The sequence below is a fragment of the Myotis myotis genome, unplaced genomic scaffold, assembly GCF_014108235.1.
Source record: "Myotis myotis isolate mMyoMyo1 unplaced genomic scaffold, mMyoMyo1.p scaffold_m19_p_18, whole genome shotgun sequence".
In the NCBI taxonomy this organism is placed as follows: Eukaryota; Metazoa; Chordata; class Mammalia; order Chiroptera; family Vespertilionidae; genus Myotis; species Myotis myotis.
In genome coordinates, this window is record NW_023416322.1 from 38,403,365 (window position 1) to 38,426,701 (window position 23,337).

General features: G+C 47.0%; 2 protein-coding genes across 10 annotated transcripts in view; one reads left to right on the forward strand and one right to left on the reverse strand.

The window, feature by feature from the left end:
* The window catches only part of LOC118673282 (oligosaccharyltransferase complex subunit OSTC-like), a 32,144-nt gene that overhangs the window by 4,790 nt on the left and 4,017 nt on the right, over nt 1–23,337 (reverse strand). For 7 of the 9 annotated variants that reach the window (XM_036343891.1, XM_036343888.1, XM_036343890.1 and 4 more), the window contains exons 3-4: nt 9,640–9,746; nt 6,511–6,597 (exon numbers count right to left, since the gene is read on the reverse strand). The gene's annotated coding sequence lies outside the window, so the exon portion shown is untranslated. The remainder of the gene's footprint in view (nt 1–6,510; nt 6,598–9,639; nt 9,747–23,337) is intronic. The other 2 variants (XM_036343889.1, XM_036343886.1) reach the window with 1 other exon arrangement.
* AKNAD1 (AKNA domain containing 1) lies at nt 135–23,311 on the forward strand. Its single transcript, XM_036343938.1, has 13 exons — nt 135–1,152; nt 2,119–2,163; nt 2,538–2,577; nt 2,737–2,882; nt 2,978–3,040; nt 7,710–7,837; nt 10,466–10,639; nt 11,211–11,213; nt 16,480–16,574; nt 19,988–20,308; nt 21,182–21,263; nt 22,081–22,210; nt 22,941–23,311. The coding sequence occupies exons 1-13, from the start codon at nt 181–183 to the stop codon at nt 23,085–23,087; spliced, it is 2,346 nt and encodes a 781-aa protein (XP_036199831.1). The 5' UTR covers nt 135–180; the 3' UTR covers nt 23,088–23,311.

Below are 23,337 nucleotides of genomic sequence, written 5' to 3' on the forward strand. Positions count from 1 at the left end.
TCTGGCTCGGACACGGGGACAGCCCACTTCCCCACATTATCCTAATATATTTAACAACCAGGCTCCTCTCCTTTCGCACAGAACAGGACAGACAATGAAGACAGTCACTGAAAACCAGGAGCTCTGTTGGCATGACTGAGAACATCAAGGACGAGCACAAGGACAAAGGCCCGGCTGCCCATGGACAAGGCTGATTTCTCAGAGCGTAAGGCTTCCAAGCAACGGGAGGGCTTCCCTGACGATGGGGGTTTCTCCCAAACTAAGCTACACGCCAATCACAACTTTTCCTCGGAAAACATCCTGGGTGCCTCAGATCGAGTGATTCCAACAGCAGAGGGCCCTCAAGAGGGGGCTGCCCATGAAGGGACGCGCAGAAATGCAGGCGCGGTTATGACTCTGGGGAAAACGACTGAACACGCTGCCAAGAAAAAATCTGATGAAGAGCAACGCTGCCCCCCAACTCTCCACATCCCAGCTAAGAAAGGCGGCCGTTCAAAGTCAGACCTTTCTGATGTTTTACAGCATCATCTTTCCAAAGAGGAGCTTTTAAAAGGCCAAGGCAGTCATTGTGAAACTCTCCCAGAGGTCTCCAGTGCGGACAGTCTTGATGAAGCCATTGTTAAAAGTTTTATTTTGCATTATGTTAAGAGTTTTTGGCCAAAAGAACCAACCCCAGAACTCGCTGACCAGCTCAACCCCCTGAGGGAGGATGACATGGGCAGTGAGCCCCGCTGCTGCCCCACCATGACAGCAGAAAACACCTCTGAGACAGAAGAGCCAGTGGCTGCGGGAGACGGCAGCCTTCCACAAAGTTCCACTTTTCTAACTAAATCCAAGAGTCCAAGCAATAAACAAAAAGGCTGCCAAGGGCAGAAACTGCAGACAGAAAACACAAGATCAGGCCCTGGGTTCAAATATGGCCAAGTCTGTTACCAGTTCTCTGATCACTCTAGTGTTGCTCCCCAAGTGAAAATCCCTAAAAATAATACTATTGATAAACCGCTTTCAACAGATAAACAAGCCAGCTTTTCTCCTGAACTGAGAGCTGGGTTAGCTCTTGGGCAAGAAATTCCAGAAGGCACGGGTAGGCCAGACTGTGCTGAGAAGGAAGAGCAGGAAAGGAAGACTGGGGACCCCTCCCAGCAGACAGAGGTAAGAGAAGTCGCCTCCAGAAACAGGCCCAGGCCGCTCCTCTGTGCCACAGCCGGTCTCTGGAAGGTGACTGACACCTGTTCCAGGTCTGAGGTTCTTGTTCCAGTTCTGAGCAAGTTCTGTGACCTCTCAGAAGACCACTGGGTGCCTCATGAGAAGAAGCAGGGGCTGGAATAACAATAACACATCATAGAATTAAATCCAAATTCTCCCACCTGGAATTTGAGTTTCCCCATCTTTTTTAAAAAAATATGTTTTCATTGATTTCAGAGAGGAAGGGAGAGGGAGAGAGAGAGAGAAACATCAATGATGAGAGAGAATCTTTGATCGGCTGCCTTCTGCACGCCCCTGTCTGGGGATTGAGCCTGCAACCCGGGCATGTGTCCTGACCTGGAATTGAACCGTGACCTCCTGGTTCATAGGTAGATGCTCAACCACTGAGCCACACTAGCTGGGCTTCTCTAGTCCTTTCAGGTTGGAGAACTGGACTCTATAGGTTCCATACCCATCGTGTCACTGAGACATTCGTAATCGTCAGTCTGGTGAGACCACAACCGGTTTCAGCGGTTCTCAACCTGTGGGTCGCGACCCCTTTGGCGGCCGAACGACCCTTTCACAGGGGTCGCCTAAGACCATCCTGCATATCAGATATTTAAATTATGATTCATAACAGTAGCAACATGACAGTTACGAAGTAGCAACGAAAATAATTTTATGGTTGGGTCACAACATGAGGAACTGTATTTAAAGGGCCAGAAGGTTGAGATCCACTGGTTTAGCTGCTGGCACTGGCCTGTTTCTGAGCTCTGTGTGCTGTGAGTGATGGGCAGCCCCTCAAGGCGAATCACTCTGGAATGTAAACTCCTGTCCCGCCTGTGTGAGCAGAAAGGGGCGTGTCCTGGTAAAAATCGCTGTCTTGACACCCGTTATGGAACGTAATGCATACTATTTTATGTTCTTCTCTAGGGTGTGGCTACCATGAGTTCGGTGTTAGTGAGAGCAACAGACCTGGTGAGAAGGCCTCATGGGACTTGTGGGCTAGTTTTAGGAGAAATGTTTGCGTGTTTCATATAATAGCATCAGACACGATAGTATTAACAGCTAATGTGTACTCAGTGCTTACCACATGCCTGAGTCTAAGTACTTAACACTTACTCCTCATAAGGACCCCAGGAATAGGTTCTGTTACTGTCCCCACTTTCCTGCTGAGAACTGAGGGTTACGGTGATAAGTAATTGCCTGGACCACCCACAGATCAGTGTGGAAGGTGATTCAGCCTTGATGCAACACGGGCTGCCTGGAGGACCAGAACCATCAGCCATTCTGAATAATGGCGTCCTTGATCACTATCAACAGTAACACTTTCTTATCCTTTAATTATGCAGATGAAGCCTGCAACACACAGCCACCAAGAACATCTCACAGGTACTAGCGTTTTTCAACCTCTTTCATTTAGATACACATTTAGAAAAAATTTTTAAATAGCAAATGGTGGTGATTGCCACCAACTTCCATTTTCAGGACTTAATAAATCTGCAGTGAACTTGAGATGAACGGTAGCCCAACTTATTCTCTCTGCTACAGGAACAGGATCCGAGACACGCCCCTGGAAGCTGTCATCAACCTCTCAGAAAGACCCTGCCTTGAGTTCTTCCATATTCCAGAAGATATCCCAAGGGAGAGAGATGTGCCAGAAGCTAAAAGAACAGACTGATCAGCTGAAGACTAAAGTAATACCTTTAAAGATTATGAACAGTAGAAGTGAGCAAATTCAAATATAAGATACCATGCCACTCATGAAATATTGCATTTTTTTTCACTGCAGGTGCAAGAATTTTCCAGAAGCCTAGCACAGGACTCCCCCAGCTACGAGCAAGACGAGAGGCTGGTAATAAGTCTTTCCTGGGGAATCTGACACGGGAAAGTACAAGGGCTGCCCAGCACCGGGCCTTCTCTGCAGGGGGCAGTGGAGGTGCTCGGGTGGAAACGTTCTGCCAGGGGTTAAGGGCAGTAACCTGTGTCCATGGCTGAACAGCCCCCAGAGGCCTGGCGTTGGTCATACATACATAACTCCCTAGAAAGCTAAATCAAATTGAATTAAGCATTAAATATGTCCTTAATAACATATTTCAAGCTGGTTATATGGAAACTAGTACAGAATTGTGCTAATGTTTATGAGATTTCCTCTTTCCCTTCACCCATCTTCCCATCCCCCACTCTCCTTCCCAAAGGGCTGAGGCTCAGGTCTCACTGATTATTTGAGGACTGGGGCTTCGTGTTACAGGAGTGAAAAGAGCTTAGAATTCCTCTATGTGCTCAGCCCTCTCTCTTTCTCAGGGGATCTATTACTTATGGCTGTTTGCTGTTTTTCTTCACCGGTTGCCCCATAATAAATCTGAGACCAGGGCAGGTCCAAGAGACTAGCACACCAGCTGTTATAAAGGATCACAAAGCCCATCCAGAGTCGATGGGTCCCAGGGGGTGTAGGTTATAAGAATTACCAGGATCTGGCAACTCAATATATAATAACACTTCAAAAACTTAAAATTGATCCTGAAGCTGTGCTTTCAGATCAAAATCTTTGGGTTCCACATCCTTGCTGGTTGTATTTAATCAAGTCACTCATTTATGTTGTAACCACCACAGCCTTGTTCATCAGTGCCTGGGTCACGGGAAGTGGGGGTGGAGCCTGGCAATGGGGCAATACGCTGAGACTGTGAGAGCTAGAAATGTGCAAAGTGGGAGATGTAGTCTAGGCCACTGGGTCAACCGCAAGACATGGTCACAAGCCCTGATGTAAAGAGCACCAGCAAAGCTCAGGCAGGCTGTGCTTCAGAGCCCAGACGGCACAAAAACTGGGAGGATCCGAACCTTAAGAGACATTCCGTACTCATTCATTCATCACACTAATTAAATATCTCATTCATTCATTCAACAAACACTTATTGGGTGCTTCCCATGTCCCAGACTCTCTACCAGGCATTTGGAGATGATGAAACTATTTCTTTTTCTAGCGGCGGATAGTCTCCTAGGGACAGGTGGGTAAATAGACAAGTGGCACACAGCTTGAGAAAGGTTACAGGTGATGCTAAGGGCGGCAGGGAAGAGGCTCACCCTTGTTAGTCAGAGCAAGGCACTTTAGAGGGCTTCCTAGGAGTGACTGAGCTGGGTACTGTAGGAGGCATCTAGGTAAGCTTGGCAGAGTAGGGAGCAAGGGGTGGTCCAGGAAAAGGAACCAGCAGGTGCCATGGCCCAGGAAGGAAAGTGCTGAGCGTGTGGGGAACCGCACGGTGCGACAACTGACCAGATGGAGCCCAGGGTACACGTGGCGAAGGGAGGAATGGGCAAGACGAGAAAGGTAGACAACAGCTCCATCATTAAAGCCCTTTAAACCACACCTGGGAGCTTGGATTTCCTCCTGAGGTTGAGTGATGGGCAGCCTGGGGGACTTAAAATCAAGTAAAAGCAAACACCAAGGGGGCAAGACTGTAGGGACGGAGACTGGCTAGGAAGCCATATCCAGGGAACACGTTATGAGGACCTGAACCAAGGCTGACAATGAGGAGGAGAAGGGACAAATCTAAGGGGTAAGGAAGCGGGGGCAGATTGAAAGGGGTGAGTAAAGGGAGGGAGGAGGCTTGGATGAATTTCAGATTGGTAGCTTGGACAATTGAGGTCAGGAATAAAAGTGGAGGGTCCAGTTCAGAATGGGTGTGGGAGGCAGGCAGGAGGTCAGTTCCGTCTGTGACACTGTGAGCTCCCTGTAGGATTTCCAGTTGGAGAGGTCCAGGAGGCAATTAGAACGATGGATCTGGACTAAATGAGGACTTGTTTGGGCCAGAAATGTAAACTTGAGTATATTGTGGGTTGAAGCTATGGGGTGTATGAGGTTACCTAGGCAAAGACACAGCATAAGCAATGAAGTCCGAGGTTAGAATCATGGGAAACAGCAATCCATGGCAGGTGAAAGAAGCAAGGTCCCCCAAGGAGACCTGTGAGGAGTGACTCTAAAGGTCAAGGCAGACCTGGAAGGGGCAGAGTTGCAGAGGCCAAGAGAAAAGACAGTGTTAAGATGTAGGGAGTGAGCCACACCCTCAAATGTTCAAGGAAGGAAGGAAGGAATGCATGATGTGCCTTGGGTTTGGCAACCCAGAGGTCATGAGGGACCTTGGTCAGCTCGGTTTCAATAAAGTGGTGGGTCTATGGAAGTCAGATTGGGGGAATTAAGGAGTGAATGACAAAGGCAAACTCCAAAAACCCAGGCTTTTAGGAACTGGGAGAACACAGAATTTTAAGGGGCCGAGCAAAGGAGGGGGAACTGGTTCAAGACACTGGCCTTCTGAGGCCTCAACTCAGGACGTTTCTTCCTGATGTTCAAGGGCATGTGGGGATTTGTGTTGGGACATGAGAGGGGACGGAAGGGGAAGGGAGAGGAGGAGAGGGGAGGGGAGGGGAGGGGAGGGAAGGGGAGGGGAGAGGAGAGGAGAGGAGAGGAGAGGAGAGGAGAGGAGAGGACAGGAGAGGAGAGAGGAGATGTGACTTCTGACAGTGTCAGCCTTGGTCCAGGCCCCTTTGGTTCGGTGTCAGGAGGTGGTCAGACAGGGCTACAGTGAACCTTCTCGACACAAGCAGCACAATATAGAAAGCATTTCAATAATGGAGCAGCCATCTACACATTGGTTGTATGATCTTAGACATGTAGCATGTCTTCCATCTCAGAGTTGTTATGAGAATTAAATGAGGAAAATTTATGGCTAAAAAACTATGCCCTATCTTCTTCTGAGATATAACATGATTCAAAATCCAAGACCCTAAATTATAATTTATAATGTGCTTTCTTCTCTTTTCTCCTTCCTTTAAATTCTTTCTCATGACTTTAATGTCATGTTTGTGCTACCAATTCCTCATTAACTAGTCCTAACTTCCCATCCATATCTCCAAATGTTTCATCTTCACTTGGATGGCTCACTATACTGAAAATTCTCTCATCCAACACTGTAGAACTTGTTGATATTGACATCTTCATTCAAAGTTGTTAGCTTTTCCAAATTCCTCATTTTAGTCAGGGCTCTCACACTCTGTCCATCTCCCAAGCTAGACCCCTGATCATTGACTGTGAGGTTTATAGAATCAGCAGCCTAGTAGGAACTAGGTGGCCTGCTCCAATGGAATAATCGAGAAGAGTTTAATAAGCCATCATTCAACAACAGTTAGGGACAGAGGAAGAACAGATACTCTGGCCCAAGGAGAGTAGCTGTAGCTGTAGGAGTAGCTGACAAGCTCTGTGGCTTTTGGTAGAGACACAGTTGGTCCATGATGATACCTGCAGGAGGAAATCAGGGAAACAAAGACCCCTACCTCATCCTTCTTCAGTTCCTCCCTCCTTTTGATGTCTATGGAAGGTCAGCCTCCTGGGTGGGGCACGGAGAAGGATGGAGGATGGATCTGGGGGGAGAAATGGAAAATATTTACCACACTTGCCTTTTTTTATACCCAATAGCCAATGTTTCCAAACTTCTTTATCCATTGTTAATAGTAATAATGATAGCTACCCACTATTGAGTATGTACTATGCTCCTGACACTAAGCATTAGCTCATTTAATTTTCACAATATGAAAAAATTGAAGTTTAGAGTTCAAGTTCACTAAAATCATACAATTAGTAGGGGACAGAGTCTGAACTTGAACCCTGGTGGTCTGATCCTTTAACTCCTGATCCTTTTCTTGCCCTGGGGAATCTCTCTCTGATTCATCCTCTCCCCTCCATTTTCATGAGTGCTGCCTGGTCCAGGCCCTCCTGAGTACCCTTCAAGCCTGACTTCAGTCTCACCTCTTCCACTGAGCCATGGCAAAGTACTCCGATCCAGCCCAGGGCCAGATGTAGACATTGATCAGGGAATGTTTAGCGGCTGGGACTGTAGGGCTAAAGTCTCTACACTTCCAGACAAGACCCTGACCTGCACGGTTTACACAGGCACCTGTGCGAGGCTGCATGTGGTGACGTGGTGACATCTGGAAGACCCATTCCAGCTTGGGGCTAAACTCCCAACTGTTCCTTCCTCATCTCACCCTCTAAATGCCAGAGACTCAAAGCCAGGTCCTCTAAGCTCAGTTCTCTTGTAAGATCTATGTGGCATCAGACTTACTCCATAGCGCTCCGCTTTCCTCCTCTATAAAACCGGGGTAATAAATCTACTTTGCGACATCTACAACACTGATGAGTAAGTTAAGTAAGAAAAGGAACAGAATGTATTCTAGAAGCTAAAAATCATTCTGCAAATATACAGGGTTATTAACGCCCCGTCAAGAGGCTCCGAGTGGGTTCTGGGAGAGAAATCAGAACCACCGAACTTTTCAGCTTTGTGCTACGAGGGAGGGTGGTATGTGGAGAAGGCCCCTGTCTGGATTTTAGATGTCAGACTCCAAAACAAAACACTGGCCAGGAGAAGGATGACGGCTGTTTTGCACTACTGTAGGGTACACCCTCATGGGCTTGGGGGAAACAACTCCATGCGCAGGGTTACATGTGAATGATGCCAGTGCCTTCTCTGCCACAGGAGCTGCAGAAACTGCAGGCACATCTGGAACTGCTGAAGCAGGAGTTTGTGGCTGAGGAGCAGCTGACTTTGGAACAGCAAGTCCACAAGCCTAAATCCCCAGCTGTCAGTGACTATGACCCCAAAAGGTCAGGTTTAAACTGTGAGTGGTGGAAGGGTTGGAGAAGAGATCTCTTCAGGTGGGACTCGGATGTGGCTGCTGGTTTCGTGCCTGAGAGCCACGAAAGGCCCAGAAAGGTCTAGGGTCAGTAAAACCCCTGCCACCAATGAGTAGGTGTCACCACATGCGAAAGACAGTGAGGAATTCCTGCTACGTGGAAGGTCCTGTGCTAGGTGATGACCAGATGGCGTGTCCAGAGTGAACAGCTGTCTCCTGGCGGAGACCATGTGCTGCCATCTTGCATTTCGTGGATGTCATTAGAGTTGGTTCTGAGACGCAGAAGAGCACAAGAACACTGTAGAAGGGCTCACAGTCTAACCCAGAGGCCCTTCCCTCTCCACGCTCCTCTGTCCTTCCTCACCCCCATCTTGCCCTTATTTCTCCTGCCTGGTTCTTCTCTCCTGTCCCACTCCCCCCCCATCCCCCCCTTTCTTTCTCATCCACAGACCATTTCAAAGGGGCAGTGGGCTGGAGAGGATTGTTGTCAGGTTGGTTAATGTTGGGGTGAGGGACCCACAAATCCTGATAAAGGGAAAATGTTAAAACTTAAGTGATTCCTGAGCAAATCCACATTAGAATCTTGGATGCATACTTATACTGAAGTTTCCAACTGGCCATTTTTATGGCACCACAATCCTCTTTCCAAACCAAATAGCTTTAAGATGTATTCCAGGAATCAAGGCTGGGATTGTTTCCATATAATTTCCTGCTATGAATTAAAAGAATCCATTCAGTGGGCTTAATATTCGTAAGGTCAGCTCTTTCTATTCCTAGCATTTTAACACAAATCATTCTTGATGCCAAAATAGTTTAATGGTTTATTTTTTAGCACTTGCATCCTGAGGCTTTTTTCCCCAAAGTACAATTTTACTTTTTCAAAAAAAATGAATGAAACCTTTGTCTACTGTTATTTCAATACCAACTAATTAGACAGCAAGGATAGGGTTTTAATATTTTCCCTCCAAAGCCTTTTTTAAAAAAGATCTCCATATGCTTTCTCTATTTGTTTAAGAACGAAAAGAGTAAGGATATTTATTTTCCAAGGAATCCCACTGTTGGCAGGGGTTTTAAAGACAGGCCTCTGTGCACATGAAGACCAAAGTTATGCAATCCAGGCCTTATTTATATCCCAGTTACACCCACACTGCCTGGCCCCAGCATAAACCAACAGAGTCCCAACTGCAATTATATCCCATACACAGGAGAAGCTTCCACACGGGCAAGCTCAGTAAACTCAGTGACACCACCTCGGGAAGCGACGCTGCTCAGTCCCAGGCTGGTCCTCCTGCTCTCACATGGGCGTAACCTGTCAATGAGCAGAACCCCATGCCCTGGAGCGGCTGGTATGTCGAGAAGCTTCTAAGCCCTGAGACCAAAGGCCATTGCAGATAGCTTTTTCTGTAGGGAAAGAATTCTGCAGATTCATCAGCTAATCGCTTGTTGAAGTCAACTGTTGCACTCTTATGAAAACCTTAATATTATTGCCTTTCAAAGGTAAGATGCAAAAATAACTGTTTGGATTTAATGCATCTTGTTTGTTAGAATGTTGTCTGGAAGTTGTTTGAATCTTTCACACACACCAACACCCGAAACCAAGGGGCCAAGAAATGGGATTCTACCTCCATCAAGCCCTGGTATTATCGTCTTTGGTTTTACAGAAAAGATAAATTCCCTCAAAAATATCTTTTCTCCGCCTCCGAATCTACATGTTTTCTCACACACACACACACACACACACACACACACACACACCTTTCTTCCTTCACTCACTTTGCGGCCTCTCCAGCCCCATCTCTTCCCACGACCTGCGGCCTGCTTCAGCGTTTCTCTTCCTTCACATGTTCAGTCTCTCCTGTCCGCTCTTCATTCTCTTCTGCCTGCCAGGGCAGAACACATTTCCCCATATCTTATTTGATTATCAATATGGTTTTTCATGCTGAGATCTTAGTCCCACCACTTACTGAACAGGCCAGCCCTTCCCATGGTGGAAAAAAGCCATGTTATCGTATACGAAATCTCCATGGGTAACGGGACGGGTCTGTTCCATTCCACTGACCTAGGTATCTACTCCTACGTCAACCACACAGTTTAAATTACTGGAGTTTAGTATATATTCTGAAATGTTTCCTCCTGTTTAAACTTTCTTTAGCTATTCTTGCACTCTCTTATTAAAACTTTATCATCAGCTCACCAGACGTCCTTAATAAAATTCCATTAGAATTTTGTTCAGGATCGTGTTGAATTTACAGATTAGTTTGGGAGGAGTTAAAACCTTTGCAGTGAGTATTTGGGTCCAAGAGCTTGTTTTCTTCATGTAGATTTGACACATTTTTTTTGTTAAACTTGAGACATTGGAAGCACAGGAAGATTAAGTGATTTGCCCGAGGATGCACAGCCAATGGATAGCAAAATAGGGATCAGAGCCCAGGCCTTTCAAGTGACACTAAAACAGGATGCCCATCAGGGCAGGTGTCCATTATGGGTCCTTTCTGAGGACAGGCCATTTAATAACATAGATCAATGCCATGGTCAAGACCTGCTGTTACTGGTTAGAATGTTGACTGCATGCCCCACACGATGCCTTCTGTTTATTTAGGAAAGCGGAAGGTGAAGTCTCCAGGATGGAGATGCTACTTGAAGATGTTGAAGGGAAGGTTGATGAAGGCAAACACACTTCAGCTGGCTCTCTTCCCGAGAGTTCTCCAACCCTCCCAGGTGGCCTGCTATCCGCATCCTCTCCACCCTCAGATGAGGTAATGCATAACCTATAGCCCAATTCCATGCCAGGAAACACGGTTGGTTCCTGTGCATTTATAGAATACACATTCATGGAATTACAAAATTCTACTTTAATATTTCATAAAATTTAACTTCCCAAAGTCCCATGAATCATATTATTTTCAATGGAACCAGCTTGTAAAAATTAGAAGCTATTTCAAGTTTTGGTTTTTAAAACCTCTTATTAGTTTAGGCTGCAACAATGTAGTTTAAACTGATGAACTGCTGAAGAGCTATTTCTTCAGGACGGATAGTAATATTTCTGTGGATCGTGCCTGGAAGAAATAATTTTTCTTTTTAATGGTTTTGTACTCACTCTTCCAAATGAGAATGACACTCTCAGTGCAAGAACTATTTCCATGAGTCCACATCTGCATTTCCTTTCTCGCAAGCTAAATTCTTTTGGATTGTCTAAAGATGCAATATTAGGAATTCCAATCCATCACCACTGTCTTTCTACACTTTTTATTTTTTGTAGCCTCAACTATTGGAACATTTCAGACTAAATTCTGAGAAACTGAATTTTCTAGATAATTGCCTTAAACTTGATTCTTTGGTTTCAGTTGGTATGTGAAGACACACAGCCTGTGGCTGACATTCAAAAGTTGAATAGGTTTTTGTCAGAGTCAAGGGCAACATGTTGAGCATTATACACAGTGGTGGGGCAAAAGTGGGTTTACAGTTGTATGTGAAAAACAGTGCTTATTCTTGTATTATTATGTATTAATTTTTAAAAAAATATATTTTATTGATTTTTACAGAGAGGAAAGGAGAGGGATAGAGAGTTAGAAACATAGATGAGAGAGAAACATCTATCAGCTGCCTCCAGCACACCCCCTACTGGGGATGTGCCCACAACCAAGGTACATGTCCTTGACTGGAATCGAACCTGGGACCCTTCAGTCCGCAGGCCAACTCTCTATCCACTGAGCCAAACCAGTTAGGGCTATGTATTAATTTTTTATCAATTATTGTTTTAATTTCCAAAGGAACATTGTAAACCTTTTGCCCCACCCTGTATAAATGTTAGCCTTTCCAAAGAAGCATGTTCACATCCTCAAAACACCTAGCTTCCTGGCAAAATCTCATTCATTTTAAGGCCCAGCTGCAGAGTTAGACCAGACAACTGGGAAAATATTAAGCGCAAATCAAGTTCAGTGTTGAGATTTTTAGTACACAAAGTGCTCTAAGGAGCAGGACTGTGCTTAAGAACACAGCATACGGGGAAAGGGACAAATCCCAGCTCTGTGTGTTACTTGCTACTCTGGGTGACCTGTCGGGTTGCTTAAATTCTCTGAGCCTCAGGTTACTCATCATTAAAATGGGAACAATGGCCCAGGGTGGTGGGAAGGAATAAGGAGGCCACCGGAGAAGCACCTGGCACAGGAGCAGTCAACAAATGTTTGTTTTCATCATAAGGAAACACTGAAACCTTCCCCAAAACGAATGGGCAAAAGATGTGAACTAAAAAGTCGCAAGTAGGAAATACAACTAATAAGCAAGCAGCTGGGAAACGCTTATCTCCTTTAATAGCAGAGGAAACGCTCATGAACGCAGGGTGCCACCCCTTATTAAATTAACGAAAACATTTTCAACTGATCATTCCTGATGCAGTGGAAGGTGTGGCCATGGAGTGGCCCACATTGTTGGTGGCTGTGTAATTCCCACTGTTGTGGAAAGCAATTTGCCAGTTCCTGTCATCACACAAACATGTTCGTGCCCTTTGACCCAGACACTTCCTAAGGAAGTCATTCAAACACGGAAAAAGCTATCTGCACAATGCTGCTTGTGCCGGCACTGTTTATCATGGTGAGAAAGGTGCGTTTCTCTTCTGTTCCCCTAGAGCACGGTGGGGAAGGTCCAGCCCGTGGGCTGTATAAGGCTCAGGAAATCATTTGGTCTGGCCCTGCCGAGGCATTAGGGTGAGCTAATTAAATGTTTGACCAAGTGTAGCAGGCTAATTTTTAAGTTGATAATTTTGTATGGCCCTCAAATGATGTTATAAATATCCAGAAAAAAGGTTCCGCACCCCTGAAAAGGGTAAAACCACCGTAAGAAATACAGGCTAGATGGTGTCAGCCCTTTCAGGCCAGTAATGCCATTTTTTGGCGGGGGGGGGGGGGAGGGGTGGTTTAATTCCCTAAACTTTGTTATAATTCTTAGTGGATTGTATTTCTTTGGAAAAGCTTTCAGAGTTCTACTAACTGATGGTCGGATTGATCGATTTAAAATTAGCTTCTAACATCTGTTCGTCCTCTGGTGAAACCAAAGGGTAAGAAAAAGGGAAGAATACCCTCTCGTCTGTACACGAGATTTAAAATCTGCTTGGGGAAGGGAAGAAGACAGTATGTTGTGTTGAAGGTTCTTTCTCTAAGTCCTGGCCTACAGCACAGACCCACCGAGGGAGGAGTGAGAACCGAGCCGCCTGCGGTGGTGAGCAGTGAGCCTGGGCTGCTTGCTGGGCAGAGCTGTGCATGAATGTGAGCAGCCAGGGGGTGAGTCACTTCCTGGGTCACAGCTGCATCTGTGTGCTTTGTGGTGCAGGACCCCCGCCACACCTCCGCCTCCGGAAGGCAGCAATGTGCAGAGATAACCGGCCGGAGCTGTGCCTTCTGCCACTGGGTCCTCGAATGGTGAGGGCTTTTGACTGCTAAGCTGCCGGGGGTGGGAGTGTGGGGGGAAGGGGGGGTGGGAGCCGGGCCTGGATAATGCCTCCAGTGAGAGTGGGCGTCAACTTGCTGACCAGCTGCCAGAGCCACTGGCCCAGTTACAGAACCGCAGACCTCAGGGCTGGGCACACAGCCCAGCCTCCCTCCCATTTACAAGTCCCTGTGGCTGTGGTTCTCCACTGGGGACAGCATCAAAGTCACTGGGCAGATGTTTAAATCATGCACACGCCTCAGCCCCACCTATTGCCAGGGTGGAGCCCGGGAGGAATTCTTGTTTACATCTCCTGGGTGATCCCGATGAGCCCCTGGGGGAGAATCTCGGCTACAGCACAGGGAGGGGGGTCTGTCCTGAGGGCTCCTGTGAACACTGCCAGGTGGGATAGTGCCACACACCCCTGTCCACCGGCTCCCCACCACCACCCCCCTGGGATGAGGGAAATTCCCTGTTGGGTTCCCCCTCTGCTCCCGGGTCCCACCAGAAATAAACCTTATCCCACACCTCAGGGCTTATTTCTCCTATCACTCGGCATGAAATCTTCCAAGTTATACATCGTGCACGCAGATATAAAACCCTACGTAGACACCCGTAATGTTTTGGAAATGCTCATTGGAGCAGCTGTTGGCCCATGTGAATTCAGTATCATTTGTTTAAAGCTTCCATGGACTGGGGCCAAAGCCTGGCTAATTACCTTGGGAAGGTCAGCAGCAAGGAGGGCAGAGCTGTTTGGCAGCTGCTGTTACATGCACGTAATGGACTAATAGAAGCAGATGAGGAGGCTGACAGACTGGGGTTTCCTGAAAGAAAGCATTCCCCACGGGAACCGCACTCGTCATGAGTGTTCCATTGAGTTTCTGCCTCCCCCTCCCCCGAAGAGACACAGCAGGGTGTGTGTGCTAACATCTACTGGTGTCACCTGGTGAGCCCGAAGAGACACAGCAGGGTGTGTGTGCTAACATCTACTGGTGTCACCTGGTGAGGCTCAGGACTTTAAACCACCATGTCCGTCATCAGCTCTGACTCTAAACACAAGGGGCACTGATGTGCTTACTCCCCAGTCATCCCTGCCCACTGTTTGTATTTCTAGAATTAAACCTAGATTCTGAATGTTTTTTAGGTTTTATTAAGTATAAAAATTTTTTTATGCTTAAAGAACATTTTCATCAAGCATTCATAAGGTACTAAATGTTTCTCTTCCAAATTCCTAGCATAGACCTAGAGGGACCAGTGTTCTAGACTAAATATACTTTTCTCTGATGGACAAGATGGAGAGAAAAGCACAACCAAGTATAAAATCAGACCTAACAGTGAAGCTACTGCTGGGGAGGGAGGAGGCAGACATGAGTTACAAACTGCAATCTCGGTCAGTGCCGTAATAGTCCCGGAGGAATGAATGAGCAGAGGGCTCCTCTTTGCTCTTTCAGCAGACAGAGCTCTCTCAGGTGGGGTGTGTTCCTTGTAAAGCTTGCTGATGGGCAGGATGCTGCAGGGCATTTGCAGGGTGGTGTGTTTGCATGCAGGTAAATGGCATAGATGCTGCATGCAAATGCTTATCCCTTTGTGTTGTTTCTGGGGCAGGACTGGATTTAACCCACTAAGACTGTCGTCTCAAGTAGAGTTGCCCTGAGCTGTTACATTTGGCAGGAAGATTTCAGTGCACAGAGACGCTTAAGAGGCAGAAAAAGAAAGTCGTGTGGGACTGAACTCACTTGAGTGAGATCCAAGTTTCCCACTTTTGGAGAGCAGATGTTCAGAGGCCCCAGCGGAGGGGGTGGAGAGAGAAAATGGGGTGTGAGGAAGTGTGACTCAGGAGGACAGAGTGTTTTTCCAAGAGGAGTGGAAAGGCTTGGCTTCCCAGCTCCAACCCCACAGGCACAGCAAGACCTGCCCGCTCGTGCCAAGCAGCACCTCATACCCTCCCTGGGAATCGGTCTCAGTCCTGCCTCACCCGCTCGGGCCAGGATCCCTTGGCCACGGTGCCTCCACACGAGGAATGAGCATCTTCCCCCAGGGGCTATTACTGTACCCAGGGGTGAGCGAGAGCTTTAAGAATGTTAGTGGGATTCCTTTGGAGGAGTTAGGATTTCTGTGAAGGAGGGAGACTGAAGCAACAGGTCAAAGGAAGCAGCTGGTAAATGACAATTGTAGGGCATCTTTCTGATGCCCCCTGGTGGCCTGTACTGATAAAATTAAGCTCAGATGTCCCCCAGCCTCTAGACCAGTGGTTCTCAACCTGTGGGTCGTGATCCCTTTGGGGGTTGAACGACCCTTTCACAGGGGTTGCCTAAGACCATCGGAAAACACATATATAATTACATATTGTTTTTGTGATTAATCACTATGCTTTAATTATGTTCCATTTGTAACAATGAAATTGGGGGTCACCACAACATGAGGAACTGTATTAAAGGGTCGCGGCATTAGAAAGGTTGAGAACCACTGCTCTAGACCCATAAACCTGGGACAAAATCCGCTTTATGGACTCTTGGGATATAGTCTGTTTGCACTTTTAAAGTCGAAGCCATGTGACCCATAGTGGCATACAGCACAGCTTTTTTCCCCCGATAAGAACTGATTGTGAAACATGCATATGAAAAAAGCTCCAAATTTTATAATTCCAAACTTTAAATTTCTATACTGTGTATGTATGATGATTAGATAAGTATTCCCTGTGGAACAAACAGATTCACTTTTTAAAAAAATACAATATTTCCTCTTTTTAAAAAAATATAGTTATTGATTTCAGAGAGGAAGGGAAAAGGAGAGAGACAAACATCAATGATGAGAGAGAATCATTGATCAGCTGCCTCTTGCACATCCCCTACTGGGGATTGAGCCCGCAACCCAGGCATGTGCCCTTAACCGGAATTGAACCCAGACCCTTCAGTCCTGGTTGATGCTTTATCCACTGAGCCAAACCAGCTAAGGCCAAACAGATTCACTTTTAATGTTTGGAAACTATGTCCTTATCAGGCTAAACTGCACTGGGTACCACTTCTCAGGGGGAAGCTCACAGACAGGCAGAGGAGACCCCTGGGGGGACGACATGCCCCTGCTGTACCGTCCAGGCTGACATAAGAAACGCGACATGTCCCCTTTACCAATACGCTCACTATCTCTATTCAAAGTCTACTGATGATTCATGGGGTCTATGCACCTTTTTAGGAAGCAAACCCTGGAGAAAGGCCACAGAAGGACCAGCTGTGGAGGGCTTCCCATTGCCCTTCAGGAAAAGGCACCTCATCCAGACTCACTTCTCAGTAAGTTGAGGGGGCTGGGGCTGTGGGTACTCAGTCTTCAAGATCCTTCCCTGTGGGATCTGCTCATGGTGGGCGCCAGCTTGCCATTGGCCACTCCAAATAGCACTGCCTAGGCCAGCCGTGGGCAAACTACGGCCCATGGGCCGGATCCGGCCCGTTTGAAATGAATAAAACTAAAAAAAAAAAAAAGACCATACCCTTTTATGTAATGATGTTTACTTTGAATTTATATTAGTTCACACAAACACTCCATCCATGCTTTTGTTCCGGCCCTCCGGTCCAGTTTAAGAACCCATTGTGGCCCTCGATTCAAAAAGTTTGCCCACCCCTGGCCTAGGCTGTGGTGTTGCATGTTTTTTTTTAATGTAAAGAATTAAAAATAAATGATTTAAAGATGTAGCCAGGTAGGTGAACGTGCCCACACCTATTTCTGGCCAACACCTCAGGACTGCATAGACTAGGTCCCTGGGTGGCCTCAAGGGTGTGTCACCCCATCCAGCACGACCCACGTGTACACCTATAAGTTTCCCGCCGCGTGAGATCTGCTGCCCACTTGTCCATGTGCGCGTCAGAGAAGCACAGACAGTCAGAGCTGGGAGGAGACCCAGAAAGCACAGGGCATGGAATTCAATGGTTTTTAGTCCTAGGAGCCTTCTTCAATGCGAATGGAAGCAGAACATCCTCTGGCAGCTTTGCCCTGGGTGGGGAAGAGGCGGGGCCGGGCCTGCCTGCTCAGGCAGCTCCTGAGTGTGACAATCACCCCCAAGCCTCATCTACCCCATTTACACATGACGAACCGGAGCCAGAGAGCGAACAAGGATTATGCTCAGAGAGCTTACCTTCATACAGCCTGTTAGCCAAGAGCCGTTTCCCAACTCACTGCTCTGTCACATTTAGTTCTATTTGTTCTCTGTAGATGATATATTTTGTGATAATAAATATAGGTTTCACTGAACACTTATATACCAGATGCTGTAACAGAGTAGAGCTTTTCGAAGTGGTCGAAGGCCTCTGGGAGTCCCTGAGACCCTTGCCGGGACCGTGAGGTCCTCTCCTTTCTAACTGTACTGTATATTGCTGCAAGGCCAATACTGCAACAGACTGGAGATGCAGCTATGGGACCCTGCTGTCTTCTGTTAACCCAGATACTACAGATACTTGCCAAGACACAAAGCACGCCACTCTTCTCATTTCAAAATTAGCTTTTGTTAAAAAGATGTTGTTAATATGAAATGGATTATTGTCATTTTAAATGATACCATAAGTAAAATATTTTTTAGATACTTCAGTTAAAAACAACTTTTTTAAGCCTCGGACTACCCATTAAGTCTTGGAAAGATCTGAGTGATTGAAGCAAAAATGATTTTAAGTTTATCTATAGATATTTCTCTACCCACCCATCTTAAGCTGACTGACTGTTGAGGACAGCTCTTCTGCAGTGCAGGGGGACATTCCTCCACAGGTACAGAAAATGGTGTATATCATGGTAGACGGCAGGACAAACCACCTCAGCAGAAGTTCTCTAGGGCCCTCAATTTTATGTGTGTAGAAGGGTTATAAAATCAGAAGTTTGAGAACTGTTGACGTAGTATATATAATTTAACTGTACAACACCTATGTAAGGTAGGAATTATCTTTAGAGATAAGGAAATGGTGGCTCAGAAAAATTAAGAGACTTGCCAGGTCAAAGAGGTGGCATGTCGTTACCTACTGCTGGGTAACAGGGGTCCCCAAAACATAATGACTCAGAACAGCCAACACTTACTAGCGCCTTTCTGTGGGTCAGGGATTTGGGAGCAGCTTTCCTGGGTAGTTCGGGCTCAGCGTCTCTCACCAGGCTGCAGTTAAGGTGCTGGCCAGCACTGATGTCATCTGAAGGCTTGACCGGGGCTGAGAATCTGCTGCCAAGATGGTCACTCATAGGGCCATTGGTTGCTAAAGTGTCACTTAAGACATGGTAGCCAGCTCCCCCAGAGCAAGGGATCCACGAGAAAGAACAAGACTGGAAATGTCAATATCCTTTATGACCTGATTTTGGAAGTTATTCACCATCACTACTGCTTTATTCTCTGTTAGAAGCGAGTCACTAATCCAGCCCACCTCTTGAATAACATGTCAAAGAATATATGGAAAACAAAACAAAAGAATATGTGGACCCCTAGCTGGTTTGGCTCAGTGGATAGAGCATCGGCCTGCGGACTGGGGGGGTCCCAGGTTCCATTCTGGTCAAGACCACATGTCTGGGTTCCTGGCTTAATCCCCAGTGGGGGGGGGGGTGCAGGAGGCGGCCAGTCAATGATTCTCTCTCATCATTGATGTTTCTATCTCTACCTCTCCCTTTCTCTCTGAAATAAAAATATATTTTAAAAAAAGACTCAGTAACTTTTCTTCCTATGTTCTTCAAAGTAACCCAACCCTGTTACTCTTTATCATAAAATGTTGTGCGCGCGCGTGTGCATGTGTGCGCACACGAAGAATATGTGGACATATGTCAACCCATCCAGCGAAGGGGCAGAGGCAGGCCTCAACTTCAGGCCTGTCTGAATCTCTCGCTCTCTCACTGTGCAACACAGCCTTTCCAGGGTTAAGTCCCTGTCCTCTGTTTGTAATTTCCTTGGGTTCAGGATCAAGAAGGCACTCAATAACTATGCACTGAGTGAGGTTCAGGGAAGAAAAGAGTCCTTTCTAGAGCTCCTCCCATTTGTGACTTACACTTTGAAAGACCAAGTCCCTGACAAGTGAACTCATGGATGCAGTGGCTGCTAGCAGTGGCAGAGGCTGTGTCCCGGCCTCTTCTCTCCCGGAGCCGAGATGTGGCTTGGACACCCGAGCCTGCCGTGCTCACCTGCCTGGCCCAGGCTCCCACCCCGTGGCATCCCCTGGAGCATCCCACTGCCGAGCAGGTTCTAGACCTGCACCAGACACACGCTCTCCACCACTGGCCTCGGGTGGCACTGGCGAGGGCACAGCTGATTCAAGTTCCTACCTGGGCTTATGAACTTACTTGGGGAAAACCATCTTTCCAACCGCCTGGGTGACAAAACACGAGCTCCTGGCCCACAGCAGGGGATGAGAAGAGAATGTGGATCTACTGGGGCAAATCTGGAAAAATGACTAAATGCAAGATCATCTGATAACTCAGAGGGCCAAATTCTCACAGGCCCACTGTTCCGCAGGCCTTTACCAAGCACCCACGAGTGCTAGGCAAATGGAGGCTCTCGTATCAGAACACCTCCCCGCTGTCAGGAAGGGACCCCGAATATTACTCCTGGGCTGCCAACTCCCCTTGGTAACCGCGGGGAAGTACTGTGGTGTCTAGTGCAGACCTGGCCCGGCTAGAGCTCTGCTCGCCACACCACATTGTATGACTATGACCGAGACTCACACTTCCTTGGTGTAACGGGTTTCTTCAGGTGCTGATACAGGACTCAGCGGCTCTTCTGCTCCCGGCGCTGGGCTGCAGAACACCTGCGAGAGCTGTGGCACTAGGACTCCCAATTGCCCCAGAGGCGGCCGGAAAGAACCACTTAAAGGTCAGGGCGACCAGGGAGCCGCCAAAGAGGTCAGAAGTGGGGACGGCTGTGGTTCCCAGGCAATGAGTCTTATTTTTAATCTTTCCTTTTTAGAATTTCATTACAGATACAACACCCCGGGACAGAATTACTTAAATCATAGCGAAGGAAGAGCCTTTGTCCAGTTCCGCTTTTTAAATGGAAATAAGAATTCTCCACCTTGTAAGTACACCTCCTCCATGATCCCATCTTTGTGAACAACCCAGTCTCCCTCCCAGGCCTGGGAGACCCACACTGCTCCTTCCTCTCCTGTCTGCTACTCCTGAGGGGAGTGAAGCCTCGCTCCTAGAGACCAGAGGGTAAGACAGGAGGCCTGGAAGGAAAAAGAGGGAAAGGTAGAGGACGGAGGAGGGGTGACTTTAATACACGTATCTTCTGTTTAGTCTCTAATTTCTAGAATTGTCCTAGTGACTTAATTTCTGACTCTTAGAACCCTAAGTTGGAGAGGACTTCAGGAGTCCAAGTGGGTCAACCTCTTGGGAGATATTACCCCTCCACCTTCAGATGAAGTCGTTGAGCCCAGAAAAGTTAGACCACATGCCCAGGTCACACGGCTAGCGCCCAGAGAACCTAGACTCCTGGTCTCTTGTCTGCTAATAATTCCTTTTAAAAATGGAATTTCTTTCCTGAATTCTCTGACTTCAGAATACTTGATACAAAGTTGATTCCTATGTTCCCCAATTTTCTTATTAAATTTTTATCAAATGTTTCACTCACGCCCTAACCAGTTTGGTTCAGTGGATAGAGCGTCAGCCTGCGGATTCAGGGGTCCCGGGTTCGATTCTGGTCAAGGGCATGTACCTTGGTTGTAGGCACATCCCCAGTGGGGAGTCTGCGGGAGGCAGCTGATCAATGTTTCTCATTGATGTTTCTAACTCTCTATCCCTCTCCCTTCCTCTCTGTAAAAAATCAATAAAATATATATTAAAAAAAAATGTTTCACTCACAGAGAAGTTCAGAAAATGATACCCACATATCCACGATTTGGGGATCGTTTCTGATGCTCTGAATTTAATCAGAACCAACATTTTCCAGCTTATTCCAAACCAAACTGGATCTGTTCCCAGAGAGCAAATTCAAAGTCCTCTCAAGATGAGCGAGAGCCCAAACCAGGAAAGTAAGTATCACTCTCATTAGTAATGACGACAAGAACGGCTACCCACTGGCTGGGTGCATACTATGTGCTTAATGCATTAACTTACCTCCCAAGATCATCTAGATTCTAGACCAGGGGTGGGCAAACGGTTTGACTCGAGGGCCACAATGGGTTCTTAAACTGGACCGGAGGGCCAGAACAAAAGCATGGATGGAGTGTTTGTGTGAACTAATATAAATTCAAAGTAAACATCATTACATAAAAGGGTACGGTCTTTTTTTTTTTTAGTTTTATTCATTTCAAACGGGCCAGATCCGGCCCGCGGGCTGTAGTTTGCCCACAGCTGTTCTAGATCCTGAGTAGGAGAGCCGGATTCAAACTGAAGTCTGGCTAGGACGTCAGTCTTCCATGTGTTCACTCACCACGTTATCCGCGTGTCCACAGCAGGCACTGTGCTAGCTGCTGAACCAGTGACAGAGCGGACCCTGGCCCTGCCCTCAGGGAGCTCACTTTTTGGGAAGAGGAGGTTGTGTGTGAGTGCCAAGAAGAGGTCACTCCAAGTGCTATTACCTAATATGGGGGTTCAGGGAAGCTCAACTCCAAAGATTAAATGAATGAGCTAGCAAGGGAGACAGGGGGAAGAGAGACCCTTCCAGTCTACATGAGCTTCCGATGTGGGAAGGCCCTGATGTGGGAAGCTCAGCTGCGGTCATCCACCAAGGCACTGTGACAGCGGCAACACAGAGGGTGCCGGCCTCCACACCAGCACACAGGCACCCTGCACCCCAGAGCTGAGGGTGGCGCTTCCCATGAGTATCCCTGTGCTTTTGCCTTCCAGAAAAAACCTTAAGGCTCCCATGACCTCCACTTCAGACCTGGCTACATCCTCCCCCCATTTCCACTCTGGCAGGGTTTCTGGAGGCCAATCCTTAAGCAACGTTAGCAGTGACGAAGAAACGAAATCTGAGGTGAGGACTCAGAAAAACATTCTAGAATCCTTGCAGCTTGTAAGTTTGGTCTTGCTGACCACAAAATTGATGGCTTCTAAATTATTACAGTACGGAGCACCCAAAATGCTCTGCTAACAACAGTGTGTGCGCAGCACTAACCTAAAGACAGAGGGCCTGAGCAGCCACGTGGTGTGTGCTACTCCTAAACTGGTTCCCAGGGGAACTTTGTGGGCAGTGCCTCAGCTACAGGATCCCCTGGCCGCTCTCAGGACTGTTCCACCGACAATGGGCTTAGAGCTGCTAGCCACATATTTTTTCCAATCAGAAACTCGAATCCCAGGCCACTTCCCAAGGCTTGTGCACGCATGTGTGGTATCCCTGCCCTCTCAGTGGTCATGTCCCCCAGTCCCCTTCAGTGGCCCCAAGAACTTTCCTTTTCTCAGATCTCTTTCTCAACAGCAGGGAATGGGCCCAGCAGGTTTCTGACCTCACCCTCTGATTCATGCTCATCAGTCACGTGTCAGTCCTTTTTCTGTCCCTTGCTCTAAAAAATACCTTCCATCTCCGACTGGTTTCCTAGGAAACCAACTCTCAAAAACAGAAACAGACCTGGTGGAAAAAACAGAAACAGACCGGGTGGAAAAAAGAGCACTCCCAATTCCACCTGGCAGTGTGTGATGACAGAACTCAGTTAACAGGAACAGTGGCAAACGTGTGTGACTAAAATATGCGCACTTGTCCTCCGCAGGGTTTAGCCGTGTCTCTGGACCATGCCCTGAGGACAGCAAACATTTTGAAAGAAACAACTGATCAAATGATCAGAACTATTGCAGAAGATCTCGCCAAACTACAGAGATGGAGGAATCGATTGAAATACTGGTTTGATGCAAGGTGACTGGGGATTTGAGAAAAAAAGAAAGGCAAAGAAAACTTAATCTTCCCCTCAAATTATTTTACTTATTACACAATTTAGGATAAATTTCTAGAGAAAATGCCAAAACCATAAGAAATGGGAACACAACGGTACTTAAATGAGAAAAAAGGGACCTCTGATTCTTATACTCTAATCAACAAGTATTTATTTGAAAATAAATCTGTTATTCCTAACACATAATAAGAGAAGAGAAATTAAAACATACTTTTAG

What these genes read in the sequence shown, in the direction of transcription:
- AKNAD1 (XM_036343938.1), top strand. Translation starts at nt 181, where the DNA reads ATGGACAAGGCTGATTTCTCAGAGCGTAAGGCTTCCAAGCAACGGGAG. An exon ending in TAGTGAGAGCAACAGACCTG is followed by an intron (nt 2,164 to 2,537) that starts GTGAGAAGGCCT and finishes TTAATTATGCAG; the next exon opens with ATGAAGCCTGCAACACACAG. An exon ending in TCATCCAGACTCACTTCTCA is followed by an intron (nt 16,575 to 19,987) that starts GTAAGTTGAGGG and finishes GGGTTTCTTCAG; the next exon opens with GTGCTGATACAGGACTCAGC.